At 35.4% G+C, this 17,975-nt stretch overlaps 1 protein-coding gene across 1 annotated transcript; it reads right to left on the bottom strand.

The window, feature by feature from the left end:
• Positions 1–40: 40 nt before the first annotated feature.
• Positions 41–17,904, bottom strand: ANXA10 (annexin A10). Its single transcript, XM_083833616.1, has 12 exons — positions 17,705–17,904; positions 16,131–16,215; positions 14,229–14,323; positions 11,954–12,067; positions 10,661–10,751; positions 9,968–10,047; positions 7,392–7,445; positions 7,179–7,272; positions 5,648–5,743; positions 4,941–4,999; positions 2,717–2,839; positions 41–1,907 (listed from the first exon to the last, which is right to left on the bottom strand). Exons 1-12 carry the CDS (start codon positions 17,777–17,779, stop codon positions 1,839–1,841), a joined length of 1,035 nt encoding a protein of 344 aa, XP_083689742.1. The 5' UTR covers positions 17,780–17,904; the 3' UTR covers positions 41–1,838.
• Positions 17,905–17,975: the final 71 nt, after the last annotated feature.

Genomic DNA, 17,975 nt, shown 5'->3' on the forward strand with positions numbered 1-17,975 from the left:
GCCGGGGGGCTAGCCGTGGGCGGGGCGGAGGGAGCCGGGGCGCCTGGCGGGCCCTAGCGCCGCCGCCGCCATTTTGTGGGCGCTCTCCTCAGCGGAGCCCCGGCTGTGGGCGCTGAGGGGAGGCCGATATGCGGGGCACACCGCGTGAGGGAGAGGTTGGCACTTGTGAGGTGTTCCTACTCCTCCCTGCAAGTATGCGGAGTTAAAGCGGTGTTAGAGCTCCGCAGCGGTGAGACATGACTGTTATTAACTACCTGCGACTACAGTTCCAAAACCAGAGTGTAACTTAAGTTTAGGGCAAAACCATAGTATAAGTTTGGAGTGATAACATATAGGCATAGCGTACATCTCTGTCTTGTTCTAGGACTTAGTTAACTTTCCTCATAGGTCCTTTCCACCTAGAGTTCTGGCTCAACAATTTTCTACTTCAAAAATTTTGAGTTCTGTCAACTCAAGAGGGACCCAACTAAAATTTCAAATTTATTGTAAGCTGGCAGTTTTGTAGCCTAAAGTCAGTATTTGTAAAAAAACAAGGTACACTAAAAATACATTATTTTCCGAGGGGAAAGACGTAGGTGCAAACAGCATGAAAACAAACATATTTATATACTTTCATAGCAGTGCTTTATTCAGTCATACTGAGCCAGACTGGCAGAAAGTCACAGTACCTGTTTTAAATCAAAGGTTTATGTCAAGCCGGAAACTTTGAAATGCAGGCAAAAAAAATGAAACAAAACAGCACAATGACTTTAGTGTAATATTACCTCATTTACGCTTGCTTATAAATCCCTTACGTAAGAGACTGACAAGAGATACAAATAGGCTAGAAGGTACAGTTGATAGACTGAATAGGCTCAAAATATTTTAGGAAGTGTTATGTTTTCCTTTGGGATGATGACTTGAGACAGGGCTCTGCCACCTTTATTCACTTCAGTATGAGTTGTCACAAAATGTTCTCAAACTACGTTTGCTGGGGTTCAGGAGCACTGTATCTTTGAACCTCGTTTGGAGGTGAAGTGTTACCCATTATTAGCCAGCTCACGAATTACACCATAAGAGACACCCTAGGAATACCTCAGCACCCCGAATATCCATATTCAATTAATGATTTAAATGACAGTGATGCAAATGGAATTGCAAAATGGAATCATTCGGCATGCTGAGTCAGTTTGCAGAAGGCCATGCCATGTTTCCTCTTCCAGTGATCTTCAGTGCATGGCACTAAATCAAGAATACTTGGTTCTAAGTTTTTTTTAGTTTCAAACAGAAAAAGGGAAATGCATTAAGTATGTGTGCTAAATGAAAAAGAATACAAAAGTATTCTTCAGTGAGTGACTGATAATAGACTGGGACAGATGCTTAGCTTGAAAGCAGCTAAAACTACTGTTTGAGAGCATAAAATCTGAGCTTTAAGAAGAGGGGGAAAAAACATTTAAAGGAGGAAATCTGTCTGCTAAAAGTAAACAAAGTAAAATGTTTTTTCTCTCCAAAATAGCAGTGAGTAGGTTCTTCGGCATCTATTGTCTAAGGTATGGGATGTTGCAAGTCTAAATGATAAATATATGCTTACATAAAGTTCTTTTACTAGTTCTTCCATTAATTTACATTTAATTATAGTAACAGAAATATTAGGCAGAAATAGAGAGAAAGCTGTGTTCCTGACAATGTTTGTTTACATATTTTTTCCGGCTCAAGAAAGATTTAAAATTAACAAATGTATAGCACTGATTTTTCTATTATATTGTGTAGATTAAGTATCTCTTACAGTGTGTTGTGTACAGCTTCAATTTCCATTTAAAATAGATTTATACAGCCTTCAAAATCCATCATCTTCTTCATTAATAGTCTTCAGCATCACCAGCACAGATAGCAAGTAAAGCACTCTCATAGTGCCCTGAAGCAAAATGCTGCAAGAGAAAAAATTCTGACTGTACTTATTTTTTCTTCTGTTTGTGTGTGACCAAGACTAGAGTGAAGTGTGACAAAGACTAGAGTGAAGTTATAATGTTTTCTAAAATATTACAGTGTTTTTATAAGGATTCCGGGCCAAGATTTTTTAATTTCACATAACTCAGGCTTTGGTTGCTTGGGCACCTACAAGCAATCCACCTTTGAAAAGTCCAATCAATTCAGTTTAATGCTTCTCAAGTTCAATACCAAAAAATCACGAGCAACTTCTTACAGCTACTGCACATCTTACAATTGGAGTTTAGCAACAAGGAAAATGCAAAGCATCTTAGCAAGAGTCATTTTTGTACAATTCAGCAGTCTGAAAAGGTATGATTTACGGTATGAAGCAAGAGTACAAGAGGAAAAGTTTTTCTGAAGGACGACACCTGAACTCCCAGGATAAGACCAGAAAAGGATAACAACAGTCTGGTATTAGTGTAACCTTGCAGGACAGTGCAAAAGAAGATGGTATCGATTAGTGTAAGAAATCTTTCATGCAAGATATTCCTCAGAATATCCTGCCCTGTTTTATTTCCCCCTCTTGCTACTGGGGAGGGTGAGAGTGAGTTGAGAATCCACTGCTTATTTGCCAAGGTCAGCCTGAGGCACTGAAAAGATGTGTTAAGGATATGAAACATTACTTTTATTTATTTATTTATTTATTTAAATCTATCGTAGTGAATAGAGATTAACCCTCAGTACTTTTCCAGCAGGGCTCTGCACACGCTGCCTGTGCTGAATATATGCAAAGTGTGTAAAAACTTACTTTAATATCATGAAAGAGTGACTTGCCATATTTCTCTTTGTATCGTTGGCGTATATTCATCAAGTCAATTTCACTCCTGGCAATGAGAATCCTTATGACTGTCTTATTGTGGAATCCAAACTCCTGAAAAGAAAAGAAGATGTGAGGAAACTTGGCAATTGGACAGTATGTGTTTGCCTATCTGTACATGATAATACAAATTTTTAATGCATAAGCTGATGAATTAGACCACCCATAAAAATATTCTAGATTTTAGAGTTTAGGCTTTGAAAGGTTTTGTTCTACAGAGTTCACATGCATGAATAATAGAATTCATATTAGTGAATAACAGAGATTCCCCACATATAAGTGTGTCTTAACTATGCACTGAACCTCTTAAAAAGAAAAAACATGAACTTTAGCCAGTTGTCATAGGTAATAGGTTTTGTAGTTAGCTGTTGTGACTTCATTATGGAGTTCAGTCAACCTATATTAAAGCCAATAATCTGTTTCACAACAGCTGCTCCCCAGTGTGAATTCAGTGAGATTTTTTAACCACTGATTTAGAACTTAGCTTGTATTCAGCTGTGTTATATTTTAATTGTTTCTAAACAAATTTTCACGTTGTGGTCATATGGAGAATGGAGACATCTAGTGGCAATAAAAGTAATCAAAATTAATTTGTGGGTCCTGTTTACCAATTTAGATTGTGTAGAGCCAAATGGGTACTTTTATTGTCTAGCTATTCATATTGAAATCTTGTTCCCCAAAAGGCAAGTAATAAGTGATGTTAAAATAGCTGTGTATGGAGAATTTGATACACACTTGCTGGATAGATTAAAATCTTTCCTATAAACCACTACGGACTATGATTTCAAGCATTAGAATCCTGTGTGGGTTTTTTTTATGTTGTACTGTAATGGATGTGTAAAAAGCTTTTGGTGTAATCTGGGCATAGCTTGAAATATGAAATTTGAAATTCTTGCATTTCTTCCAAGAATTATCCATGTTCATTAAAAAAGTTTGTGAAAACAGAGAAAGATACTAATTAAAACAAGATGCAGATGTTTATTCTTAGTCCTTCAAAACTTTTTCAAGTTATCTGAATGCATTACACACATTATCTGAATATAATACTGAAGAAAACTATCTGCATGATATTTTTTAAATTTTAAAATGAGATTTTAATCTGAAAAGTAGTCTTGATACAGGACCTTTGAGAAACATTACTTTTTCTGTTAGCTGGTATTTCCTGGTACTTTTGGCAACACTTCTTGGCATGTGCCAGAATCCTCTTTTGATCACTCAAAATACAGCCTCTTCCTCTCTGCCTGCAGGATTTTCCTTGGTTCTTTGCTGCCACAGGTCTGATCAAAAGAGCTGACAGCAGTAGCAGCAGCATCTGGAAGAGGGTACTTGGGGCCCTGTTGAAATGTTGCTCAATAGTTTTGCTCGATGGTACTGGCTTGAATCCCATCTTTGCCATCCATGTTCTAAAATGATTCGTAACATTTTACCCATGGCCTGTTTTTACCACCGTCGTCTGAAGATAATATTTAAAAGACTATGCTTAAAAGGTTACATTTTATTTTTTTTATATAACATAATGTCTCATTATTTCCACTAATGACTGCCTCATTATTTTCACTGATGAATGAAAACCAAATGGAAATATCTTCAGTGACCTCTTGTAGGAATTGTTTGTAGGTGTTTCTTTGCATTGGCCTACGTTTCATCTTGGCACTCATTTTGTTTAGTGTGTTAGTACTTACACACAAAGATAGAAGAATCTGCATGTATACATAGAGGCCCACAAGAAAATATGGCAATTTGTTTTCTTGTAACAGTAATTTGTAATTTAGTTACTTGTGATACTTATTAAATCTCTAGAGCCAAAAATAGCATAGTATGAAAAGTGCATATCCAGTTCTGCACAGCAGGTGGAGATACAGTCCAGAGAAAATAAAAGCTTTCAGTTAAAAACAAAAAAAAAAAAAGAAGAAAAGAAAAAGGCATTTACCACACATATCTTTGTAAAAAAATCTAAATATTTAACCTACTACTGTTACTGTTAAATCCTAACTGTTGTGTAGGCACTACTGCTACGAAATTTATCTAGGTACCAAAAGTTTTAAAACACACGATCACACTGTAAAGATTGAACAGATTGATTTGTAAGTATTTGTTTAAGAGTAAACAAGCAAACAAAAAATAGGGAAGCTGCTCTACATGGAAGACTACTTACGTGAATTGCATTGTAAAGCCTATAAGCAAAGTAGGAAGGCTTGTCACGAACACAGAGAACTAGGAGAGAAATTACAACAGGTAAATATAAGATTATTATAAAATCATTTCTGTTGGCCTGGGTAGTGCTACCTATGACTCAGCTTAAACTTATGCTACCAGTTTTCACAAACATGATTACATTTATCGGTTAAGTCAAAGTCTGGTACTTATTTTGCATGGGTACTCATTACTTTTGCATAGGAGGGCTTATTAAATACCAGTGGATACTCTCATATGATATTGGCATAGAAATATTATGAACCTTATTCTATAAATGCAAAACAAAGGCACATAAAGCTTAATGCTTGTTTGTATACCAGTGAAACTCCTGACAAATTTCACCAATGATTTAATGTATGTGCAATCAGTTGCTAATGCATCTATCGTCGATCACACAAAATTTATTATCATATCAAGAACAGTTATTAGTTCTGCTCAGTCAGAATCTCGTGCTGCATATACACATTTTTAGTTTTACACAAATATGGAACAGTAATTCTGTTCAAATACCCTTTTCTAATTATCTCTGAAACTTCTAATTACACAGCATAGGAGAGTAAAGTGGAGAAAAACATCAGAAAAAGAAAAGTGTTGTTCTATCTAATATGTCATATTAGATATTTATTAAGAGATTACTGCTATTATAAAATAATATTTTTATGTTACCTATTGCAACCAGCAATTCTTGAAAGTATCCATCATAACATTCATTAATGGCATCTACCAAGTCTTGCCCAGAGATATTTTGGAACTCCTGAAAAACTTGGGGAAAAAATCTTCCTTTATTATTGTTCATTAACAGCGATCAACTTCCCTTTTTTCCTCCTTCACCCCAGTATTATAACTCTTGACTTTATTTTTTTTTCTCCATTTATTTTCAATGTTTCATTAAGTTTATATACCCCAAGTAAGGCAATCTAAATGAGTAGCCTGAAACCTGGCTTCCAAGACACTCTCTCCTTAGATTTTCCAGATAGGTTTAAAATGAATGCACACCAAACCCTATTTTTCAACAGGGAGCTCTATTAAATTCTCTACCAACCTGTGCTTACGAAACTTGTAAGAATTTTGTGTCAGTAAGATATCTTCCATGCTCATCTTGGCTAAAACTGGCCAAAGGTCCAAAGATTATGAGAAGCACATGATATATAGAACTTGTCAGTATCCAGACATGTACACTCTTTGGATAATGCAAGCACGTGGACTTACAGATACAAATATACAGGGTGTGCGTACATGAGCTTTAGGAGAGCAGGAGAACTTTCAGCTCACTGCCCACTACAGAACTTAAGGAGAACTACATCTCATAGTCTTCAAATCTCTTGGACACAGAGCATAGCCAGATGTATTATGTTGCATTAATACCACCATCACCAGCCTTACAGAAGTCACGATAGAGGAATTCTTTGTTTGCTCCATGACAGCAAAGTAGTTCTAAGCTGCTGTTGTAAGCTGGCATAAGAAATAGGGCTAGGTGCACAACGACAAACTTGTCACCAAGCGGACTTTTTTCCATTGCAGAGCAAAAGACATCTCAAACTTGTCACCAAACAGATGTCTCTTTTCTATAATGGAAGTTTTTTTCAATCTGTAATTTTGTCTGACTATATAGTTTTAAATAAAATTTCCCAGTATGTTCCTGTGTTTGTGTATCCTCATTATGAGAGCAGATGTGGATCTTGCAAGTTCACCCATCAAAAACTTCTTCGAAACTTCTGTGGAAATGCTTCAACACTGCAATGTGTTTTGACATACAAACATTTTTTGAGAATACTCCGACTGGCTCTCCCGAGGTGGGTCTCCCAAAGTGTTCTCACTCATAGCTAAGAGCTACTTAGGAAAAACAAGAAAAATAGATAGAAAAAATCTGCCTCCTCATGCTGTGTTGTTTGCACAGAGTGCAGCCCTAGCCTATTGTCTTTCTTTGGCCATGCATTCTTGTCTCTTTTATTAGGCATTCTGATGTCTATCTGTTGTATCTACAGCTGTCTGCAGGCATCAGGAAAGTTCCATTTTGCATTACTTCCAAAATCCCATTAACGTCAGTGGGATTCTGAGAGCTCCAAGAGCTCAAACTTAGGTTTCAGGCTAGTACTCTGCTGCACACTGAGCTTCCTGGTATGTAAACCATGCTTTTATTAGCAAGTCAGATTTTTCCTTTCCACTGTGTGTTCAAGCAGCTGAACTGCTGGATTACCCATCCACAACTGCTGGTAACTCTTGTTGCAGAGAATCATTTGCAGTATGTTTTTGTGTTCGCCTGTTTTCCGCTGACATGCTTCCCATAGAATCTATTATGCCAGAAAAAATGAAAAAATGCAGAAGATTTTAAGTCAGTCCTAAATCACTTTTCAACATTTGCATTTGTTCTTTTTTTATGTTTGAGAAGCCCACATGTGACTGTATTTACCATTGCATCCTGAGCAGCTGAAGAAGGATCTGCATATCCTTCCATCCTTGTTCCCTGAGGAAAAAAAAAATAAATCATTTTATTCAAAAGTTTAATCCTAAATGTAGGAAGATGATGTTTTCTCTATATGATGCTGTGATGTGATTCTTGAGATACCACACACAGATTTTTACACTGTCAGTGTATTAAAGAGTTGAATTTGCAACCATAGAAAATATCTTCAAGTTGTTATTTTATGTCTTCATTTCTTGTAAGCAGAGGAACTCCGGAATGACAGTCTTATGAGAGGAAAAAAACGTGGAAGTGGATAAACTGTCCCCATAAATATCCCATTTTTAGTTTGATTTTAAGTAAGACTTTACCTTACTACCCCCATGCCAGTGCTATGAATGTTACATTGCTTACAATAATATGTAACTGCGAGGGGAAAACAAGTATAAAAGTAGCATTTGCCATTCACTGCTTATTTCTTATCAATAGGCATATTGCCAGAAGAAGAATTTCTCAGTTTTTTTCTCCCTGCACAAACTGTAGGAGCAAACACATCAAATAATGGCAATTTTTGTCTGCTTATAATAATTGTCTAAGTAAGAATAGGAAATTGTTTGACAACTCGTAGAATGACTGATTTGTAGTTCTTTCCTGTTAAAAATGTTAATTTGTATTTTAATGAAATTGTAATAATTTCACACAACAAAGAGTGGAATTCCTAGTAACGGGATAAATTACTTGAAGGAAATCATGCTGGAATGACTGCATGAAGTTACATACATGCAGGGAAAAAAGACAGGCAAGTGAACAATAACATAAGAGAAATATTACCCTACATGAGTCAAATGCCCACTTTCCCCAGTAACATTTAATAGTGACTACTCTTGGCATAGTTTTGCTGGAGAATCCCATAATATGTGTAATTATTTTTTAAATTATAGAAAATGATCATATTTCAATTCATACCCAAAGAGAATTAGAATTAAAATCTTCTCTTTGTATCATGCAATAATTTAAATTAACCTGAAATTGTAACTCTGTTAATTTGTTTAGGAAGAACTGACTATTCCAGAACCATTTCCTTCTGGAGGATTTTGCTGCAATACACTGACTGATGGCTGATTTCTGTAAATTCTAATGTGCCTCAGTGTGGATATCAGAACTGTAATTACGACACTATAGCAGTTGAGTCGTTTGCTCTCTACGTGTGAAGCATATTGACTTCTGTTTGCAATTAGATGTGTGTGTCATCAGTCCCAGGATTTAACAGAAATCAAAGCAACGGGCTTTGGAAAGAAAACAATGCATTGGAAAAGTTGCTATAGAATAATCTTTAAGTTGGATAGTACTAGAATGAAAAAGGATATTCTTCACTGAAAATATCACTGACTTTTAATATAAGACCATATCCAGACATGGATGAGTCAATTAATAAATATAAAATACACAGTATAGGTTAGTAAAGCTGTAATTTCCTGCAACTGTTCCTTATCTTGAAACAAATAACCATTAGATCTTATTTACAAAGTTGCCGATATCAGGCCTCTTCATGAATATCTGTGGTTTAACAAAGACTAATAATTTAGTCTGAGATAATTTATTTTAAATTTATTCTCTTGACAAGTAAAAATTTCCCATGGTTTTAGTAAAGGTGAGAAGTGAGGTTGCCTAATCTGTAGCTCTTCATTTTTTAAGCATGGAAGACTTTTCATTATTAGAGGGAAAAGTACTCCAATGTTAGAAAATATTGCCTGTTTTTAGCTTCTACCTTTGAAACATCAGCTTTTTATCTCTGTACCTCAGTGAAGCCTACTGTCATTTCAAATCTTAGTAAGAAATGTTCTCCCCAAACAGACAAACACATAGAGAAATACAGATATACCTTATGTATGCTGTTATTTGCTGACATTTGTTTTGCCATTATTTGTTTTTCTGGTTTACAATACATTTTAAAGATACTGAGCATGGTGACTTCAATGAGAACAGGAGATCACGATCTCACAAGGATGAACAGCTTTGCAGCATAAAACTGCAAACTGGTAATACCGCAAATGTTGGTGTGTGATAGTGAGAATTCTTGTGCCTGCATGTACACATACTATGTTTTAGTATGTGCAGTAGTACAAAGAACGTAATGTTTAAAACAGGGAACTGCATAATACATTCTTTCATAGGCCAGTGTGGATATATCTCCATTTTTGCAAAATGCCTAGGCTGGATGATGAAACATATTCTGACAACAGAGAAAACAGAGTTTTACTTTCATATACAAAAGAGATTTTCATTTTTAGACTCATTTTGAGATGAGACAGATGGACCAGAAGGTCAGCAGCTGAATATCCAGGGACTTACTAATAAAATATGCTGTTGACTTTTGCCTCCATCTGAAAACCAAAGTCAAAGTCGAAGTAAATGAAGTAATGCCAGTTCTCTTCCTCATCTGCTCTTTCCCCTCTCTTTTTCAGAAGTGTATCCCTGTTGAGCTAACTTGAGCTGCAGTCACTTTAGTATTTAAGGCTTCTCAAATAGTATCAAAAGTTGCTCTGATTTTTAATAAATATGCCATGCTGTTTGTTTTACAGTACCTGAGCAAGGTTCATAAGCGTGTCTCTGAAGTGACCTGAAGTCTCAGAATCGATATCTTGTTGAAGATCGTTATTATATTCTAGGTTAAAACAAAAATGTGTAATCTAAATCAAAAATGAACATGCTCTGAATATTACTAATGAGGATTAGCAAACAAAGGATAAATAAATAGGCTGCAAATACGTGCCCATTTTCTAAGGTGATAATTGCACAAGAACCCATGCAGGCTCCACATGGACGTAACCACAGAGGGGCTCTGCCCTGCCTGGGGGCCTCAGCCACTGCCCTGGCAGCCCTGCCACTGCTGCTGCTGTCTGATGGTGGGATACTGGGAAACGCCCCCTCAGAGAAGGTGAGTTCAGATTTCAGCCTGAGAAAGCACTTTCTGAGAAAAACTGTTCGTGTGCTTCTTTTGAAAAAGTGTGCCCAAAGTTTCTGAAAATCTCCAAATGTGGCTGCCAGGTATTTCAAACGCAATAGGCAGCAATGAATCTCAAAAATACTGTGTCATATTTTGAATTTTAAACATTTTGCTTTACCTTTTAAAATATAGTTATGAGGAGGGAGAGGGAAGAAGGGAACCAGTTAGCATTGAAAAGTCATTCTTGTAGTTCAGTTCCGTCCCTCATGCTAATATATCCAGGCTAATACACATATTACAGCTGCTACTGTACACTTGTAAAATACGTTACGCATTAAGTAGGCTTCTTTCATCTGGAATATCTCCATATTTGATCTTGAGGCTAATATGTCAATTAGACAGTTTTCTTCTGTGTCTACTCCCTATGTAGAAAGACGTAAATATGAAAAGATCTCATTAGAAACCACAGCTTTCAGAAAACAGCAATGCATATATTAGATGTAATAAAAGAATAGCAGTTTCTGCTGGAGCAGGGTATGGTACACCTCTGCAAGCTCTACCTTTTTAAATAGAAATTGACTTTAAATTAATAGTAGAACCTTGTACTGCAAATATACTCCTACTTACTCTGAATTTCAGCACGTATGCTAATAAGTAAGTGGGGAAGGAAGCAAGGCTATTGTTGACAGAAACATAATGGGAAGAATTTTAGAGCTTGAGTAAGAATTCAGGATTTGCTGAAAGAAATCGGATGCAAAGACTGAGCATACATGCGCAGCAAGTGTTCAGGCAAGCTGAAGTGAGTATGAACACCAGTACTGTGTGGTGCTTCTGTCTTTAAGGAACACTGGCTCAGATCCTGGGAAGAAAAGGATTATTTATTTTTATTTTTATTTTTATTTTTATTTTTATTTTTATTTTTATTTTTATTTTTATTTTTATTTTTATTTTTATTTTTATTTTTATTTTTATTTTTATTTATTTTTATTTTTATTTTTATTTTTATTTTTATTTTTATTTTTATTTTTTATTTTTATTTTTATTTTTATTTTTTCTTGAAAATGTGCAATCGGTTCAGTTTGAGTGGAGTGATCATTGCTTTGTCACAGGGTAGTTTTAAGTGTTTATTTAAATACACGCTTTGCCAAGGAAGTATTGGTCTCTTCAGAGGTAAAGCCTTAGTTTATGGCACTGGGGCCAGGACATGGGATAAAACTGGTGGGTGCTGCTACCTTGTCCTTTCCCAAAATACCCACCCAAATAAAATACAGGAACCTCTATGTGGAATAATTTCATAGCCAGTATTTAATGCAGCTATTCAAATGAATTTTGTAAGTAACATACAAGAACGCTTGCAAGATCAGGGCCTTATATTTCCCCGTAAAACTATATCTTCAGTTACCCAGTTTACCACAGGTGTATTTGTTGCATGACTAGGATATAATTTTTGCTGTTTTCAGCATACCAATAAATAAACTTCCCCTAGCTCTCATATCCTAGTGTACTGTGAAGTACCTTTCCAGCTGTTTATCAACCATTTAAATATATAAAACATCAATTAAACTTATGTTCAGTAATATAATTGGTGACCATGTGTCTGAGTAATTCTTAATTAGAGATGTACCTTCAAGGCATGCCAGAGCTCATGGGCATCATAGGAGGCAGGTGGATACATCAGGCCAACCATGACTTCTTTGAAGTGATGAGAGAGATTCTCTTTTAGGTCTGTTATCAAATCCTTGAAAAGAAAAAAAATGCATTAACAGGATTATTTCAACAGTCACACTTCACAAAGACAGCTTAAAAATATTAGCACTTTTCTTTGTAAATGAATGAACTGTCCAAGACAAATGAAGGTGAACTGTCTGAGATGAATTCTAGAGAAAATTATGTAACAAAAATCTTTTTAAAAATAGTTCCTACTCCTTTTAGTACATGTGAGATGGCAGTAGACACACAAGCAAGGAGACCATACAGGCTGGTTGATTTTTGCTTTATTAGAATACAGAAGAAAATTCAGGGGTTAAAGTGCAACTACTATTTAATGGCTTGGAAACCTGAGTACCGCAGTAGAGCATCTGCAGCTTCCCTTGGCATAGTCCCTGTGTGAATCTGTGGGAGCTAAGCCCATGGAAGTCAAATCCCATAACATGCAGGCGGTTTCTTTTACTTTTTTTCAGGGTTATTCACTATGTGACTAATTTAAGAAATCATCCTTATTGCTCCCTGTGCATAAAAATATCTGCTTTGGATTACTTACTGAAAGGTTCTGTGCTTCAATTTATGTATATATTATATTCAAAATGAATTCACAACTTCTGGCAGATGCTGGATAAATAAAAAGGAAGCTGTCCTCCTCCCCCAGCTGTGTCTCAGTACTCACTTGCCAGTAAGTTGACTAATGGATGAGAGTTTCCTTCCCACTGTCCCCTTTCCCAGTAGCATCCTTCAAAACACTGAGAATGACAAAAGCCTGACTATTATACAATTGCTGATTCTGATTAAGAGGAACCTTATGCAGTTTTTTCTCTTTTCCTTTTTTTTTTTTTTAATTTTAATTTTTATTTTTTCCCACTGGGCAGCTCTCAGATAGGCTCTGACCTAAGTCTGAAATTAAAGGAGTATCAGAAATGGTTCCTATGATATAAACTGTTGTTGTACAGGTGTGTACATTGGTTTTGATATATATCTGTGTGTTATGAAATTAGTAGCTAGAGTAGCAGTGAAGGAGGATGCTTACACATTAAAAATTGGATTTATGATGAAGAAACACAGAGTCTTCACTGAATGCACATTAGATGCATTTGAGAACCACTAACTCACACATGGAATAGAAATTAATTCATTAAGATATTTCACTTATGACAACATGCCTGTGGGAAAATGGGTTCATAATACAAATGGGTACTAATTAAAAAGTACCCCTGCAATCAGAACTAAGGAAAGTTAAGTATAAAAAATAAGAAAAGACAACTCTAATTTGTCATGATCAATATTTCCTAATTGTTTTTGCTGAATTTTAAAGGCTGTGTATGTCTGAATCATGGAGCTGGTTCTGTTTTTTTTACAAGGTATATTCTGTAGTCAGTGATAATCTTTTAGTTACCGATAGTAGATCTGGAAATGGGATCAAGGTATCTATCTCTTTTTGTACATTTGAGAACTTGCATTGTTCTTCTGATGGGCTTTTTGTATGTTTTAATAACACAAACCTTTAACTGTTCAGTAGTCCAAACATTAAAAAAGACCTTGTTTTAAATATGATAAATTTAGATACAATACATTAAAAATTTTGAAACACCTTTCAAAGAATCATAGATTTAACATTAAGTGGCTCAGACAAGTACTATGCTTACTGTCTGGGTAGGGTTGCATGGTGTAAGGTCTGAGAATGTCTGTGCTTGAGTTGAGAACACTAATCAGTGAGTGCGTAAAAATCCAGCTCCCTGTAACTGGTGGTATGGTGGTTTTTTGGTGTTTCAACCCAAATAGAATATTCTTTTATTATGTTTCTAAAGACTTGGAAAAAGTATTGCAGAAAATATGTTCTCCCCACAACATGTTATGTTTCCCCCAAACCAGAGGAAGGATTAAGTCTTTCCAAAAATTCTTGCTTGGTCATCAAAGGAACAGAATGAGCTATAGAAGGAACTTTGTGTGTCCTTTTTTTTTTTTATTTATTTATTTTTTCCTAATTGTGTGGCAGAAATTCTGCTGTATAAATGACATTTTGAAAACTTCAGAGGTAGTGATAGTTAGGGAAGGGGAACTGTGTGCCAGTCTGTTGGCGCCAGCCAGCTGTCCGCCAGGTTTTTGACTCCAGTGACTGACCTGAGAGAAGGACTGACCGACTGCACTGGAGACAGAAGTAAGGAAAGTACAGAGTGGATCTGTCATACCCTGCCATACATGTCTCTGTATGCCTCAGCAATCATAAGCCGCTGTGAATTGCAGCGCTGCGTTAGGATGTCAATCAACACATCTTTTTCACAACCTGAAAGAGAAACATGACACAGACTCTAAATTAACAAAGTGTTATTTACTTAGGCTTGTGATTGTTCATGTTTTGTTCAAAAACATTAACCTAATTTCTTGAAAAAAATAGACCAACAGATTAATATCCCACTGGTATTTACCAAATCAATGATATTTGCTTTGCTTATGTACCTTTCACTTGCTGGCATAATACCAGCAAATAGTGGAGTCTATGTTATTACGAGATGCATCACCATCTCTCTCAAGCAAAATGGATTTGAAAGCATCAATAAAACAGATAACAGCTTTCATCTGTTCAGAACTAGGCATATGAGAAGAATTTGTGGCTGAGCCTGGGAAGTCATACTTTTATGCCCTCTTGATATTGATTAAATTGTCATTTCAGGATTAGGGACCTCTTCAATGGGAATGACAAATTCAGACCATTTGTTGAAAAACTGGAAGATATGTTCAGAGGAACTATAAAAGATAAATGATGAAGTTTTAAGGAATATTTTATTTTAAAAATCACTTTCTGAGTGCATTTTGTTGAATGTTGCCTATGCTTTTTTTGCTTGGTCACTATACCTTAGAGCTAAACTTTCATAACTCATCAGTATTAGCTGCTTAGGAAAAGAAGATAATGATTAACATATTCTGAAAATTATTTTGTCATTTTATTATGAATATTTAAATGCCTAAATAACTTCGCTCGTTTTTGTAATACCACTGGTATCAGTGGAATAACGTGACTAATCCTCCTTACAAGAATGAATGTTGTATGCAAAACCTGGGGCCAAAGGTGTCAGTGCCTGTAAAGACTATGGAGACTTAAACTATTATAAGCTGAACATCATATTTTGCCAGTTCTCTTTGAAACTAGAACTTTGGTCTATGTACTTTGCTAGGTAAATTAAAGTAGGGTTAGTGCATATGTATTTACAATAGGAAATGACGAGAATCATCTTTATACTGTCATGTTAGCAACATTGCATTAAAAGTGCTATTTGAAGTCTAGCAAAATGTTTAAATAAAACTTCACCTGTAGTGAACTTAATCAAAAAAAGCTAATTCTTGTTGTTCTTAGTAATATCCATTACAGCGTTTCATTAGTCATCGAGACTGAATTCTCCACTTTTCCTTTAAACAAACTGCAAACAGAATGCAGGATTTGGTGCTGTACAACCTTGTGAAAATCCTGAGAGATATAAAAATTGTGATACATGCAAAATCTTAATTTGAGGAAAATGTTTCACATGATAGTGCAAAAAAAAATCTTTCAGATCCTCAGCAATACCAACTTTGTTCAACAGGAAACCAGAAAAAATCAGAGGAAAGGAACAGAGGAAAATGCAGAGGAATAGCAGTGAAAAACACTTCTTTTTCATCCATAGACTGAAAGCAAAAATTGCTCCAGAGGAAAAGGTAGTCAATACTTTAAAAATGTCTTCTCCATTTATTTTTATTTCTTGATTACTACTATTTAAAAGATATAACAGTTTCTGTTAATAGCTAATTGTTGAAGTTACAATTAAAAATTTCTGATTTTGTCATTCACTGTAGTGACATAACATAAAATTCTATTTTTCTGAAGGAAAGCATTCACTACTATAAGTGTTGGTATATGTTTTAGTTTAATCTTAATCATATCTGAGTTCCTGCAAACACATAACTTATTTGGACAGCACCAGTGAGTCTTACTGTGATACCTTTTGAGAATCAACACATATGTGGTGATGCTTTTAATACTCTGAGTATATATACATATATATATATTTGCCTTATTCTGAAATAACAGATGTGTTAGAATCAGTCAAGATACTTACTAATTCCCTGTAGGGCTCCTCCTAGCACCTGAGCATCCATAATAGGGTTAAAATTTGGAGCAGGAAAAATTGTTCCTTGTGTCTGCTAAAGGAGAAAGAAGCCTTTAGTTGAGGTGTTTTACATCTTTAACTGAATATATAATTCTGGTAAAAACCAACAATCATAAGGTTAAACAGTCTTTGCTTTATGTGGAAGAGTATGCTAAGTTTTAAATTTATGAAATGGAATTTGCAGTAAACCCTAGGAAGGCTGTATAAGTTAGGCCTGAAAAATAAGGTTTTAATATAACTAATGTATTTTTCTCAATAAGATGTAACAGCAATGTTGTCTTTCTCTATTTCCTAAACTTTTTCTGAAAATATTCTTTCATCTTTCAAAGTTAATTTGTGATATCCCTGATAGTCTTCAATATCTATTTCTCTTGATACTTCTAATTTGAAAGGACTAATGAGAAAATAATGAATGAGATGTTATGAGATGTTAGGTTGCTTAAAAAGCTAATAATTTTTTAAAGAAATTATGTTACTGCTAAGTGTGAGATATCTTTCTGGTTTGCCACGTAGAAGGCAACACCATTTTTCTAGTTGCTTTTTAACTGATTAAATTATCCTCAGTTCATTCTCAGTGATACTTTGTTTCATACATTCTTATTCTTTTTATGAAATTCATGAATAGTAAATGGAACTGATGTACTCATTTTGATAGAATCACAGATCTAGGAGTATACAGAGGAAAATAACTGAGGTTGAAAGCTGCTTAGCTCTGTCCCTCGGTTAACCTCGTTAGTTCCTCTGAGGACACTACCTGCCTTTTCAGACTTACCCGGTATGAAGATTATCTTTTATGATGATTCCTGTTCTCAGTCAGTACACCTGATTAAAATAACCCTTTTAACATGAAATTTCCATGTCAGTGGAGAGTGGGATATAATTTACAAATGCAAATGGTATTTCTATACAAATACCTAGAATTGGGAGGAACACTAATTACTTTAATTAATTTTTCTTTTTTTTGTTTGCTCTTCATACACTTGAAAGCCTTTTGTATATGGTGCCTTCAGTAGTAATGACATACACATACTGGTTTTGTGTATGGCCACTAATGACGTGCTTTCCTGGCTTGCAATTTTAGCAAAGGAATTAAAAAGCAACAAGCAAGAAGTAGGTATGTTTGAAGAGAAGGAAGATAACATATTTTGATCTGTTTGATGATTACTTCAAACCTACCAAGCAAAAGTAGAGGCAAACAAATTGTCAGTGGCTAAGTGAGGAAAAGAATGTATGGTCAGAAATTTAAGATTTTTAAAGGAGTTACTTTACACACAAAAAAGAAAGTACTTGCTGACAGAAATATCTTTCTGCAGTTTGGTCATCATTTTAGGTACAAGGCCCTACTTTTATAACTGAACATAAAATACATACTACCATTTTACTCATTAAAAACTATCAGGAAAAATATGAGAGAAAATTCTTTGCAGATAGGGAGAGAAACACTGACCATAGAGATGACAATGAGACCATGCCAATTTTTATTAGGTGATACATAATGTACCTAAACTGAATTGCGGACTCACCCACAAGCCATCTTCCACCCCATCTTCCCCTTTCAATGTGGGAATTGTCTGTGTGTCCTGAGCCTCACTGGTCATGTAATATATCTGTTGGTTATGATTAGCCTCAGCAATTAAGTGAGTATTTATGTCCTCGTGACTTCCTATTTTCTTTTAGTACACATGCTCTTCAGATGTTGTCCACCAGAAGTCTCTGAGGCACGTGCCACTGGCAGCAGTGTGGAATTTGAGTTCTGTTTGGCCAGAATGGTACATGAGGTGCTAGTTGTGGTGA

The sequence above is a fragment of the Anser anser genome (genome assembly GCF_964211835.1).
Source record: "Anser anser genome assembly, chromosome: 4".
In the NCBI taxonomy this organism is placed as follows: Eukaryota; Metazoa; Chordata; class Aves; order Anseriformes; family Anatidae; genus Anser; species Anser anser.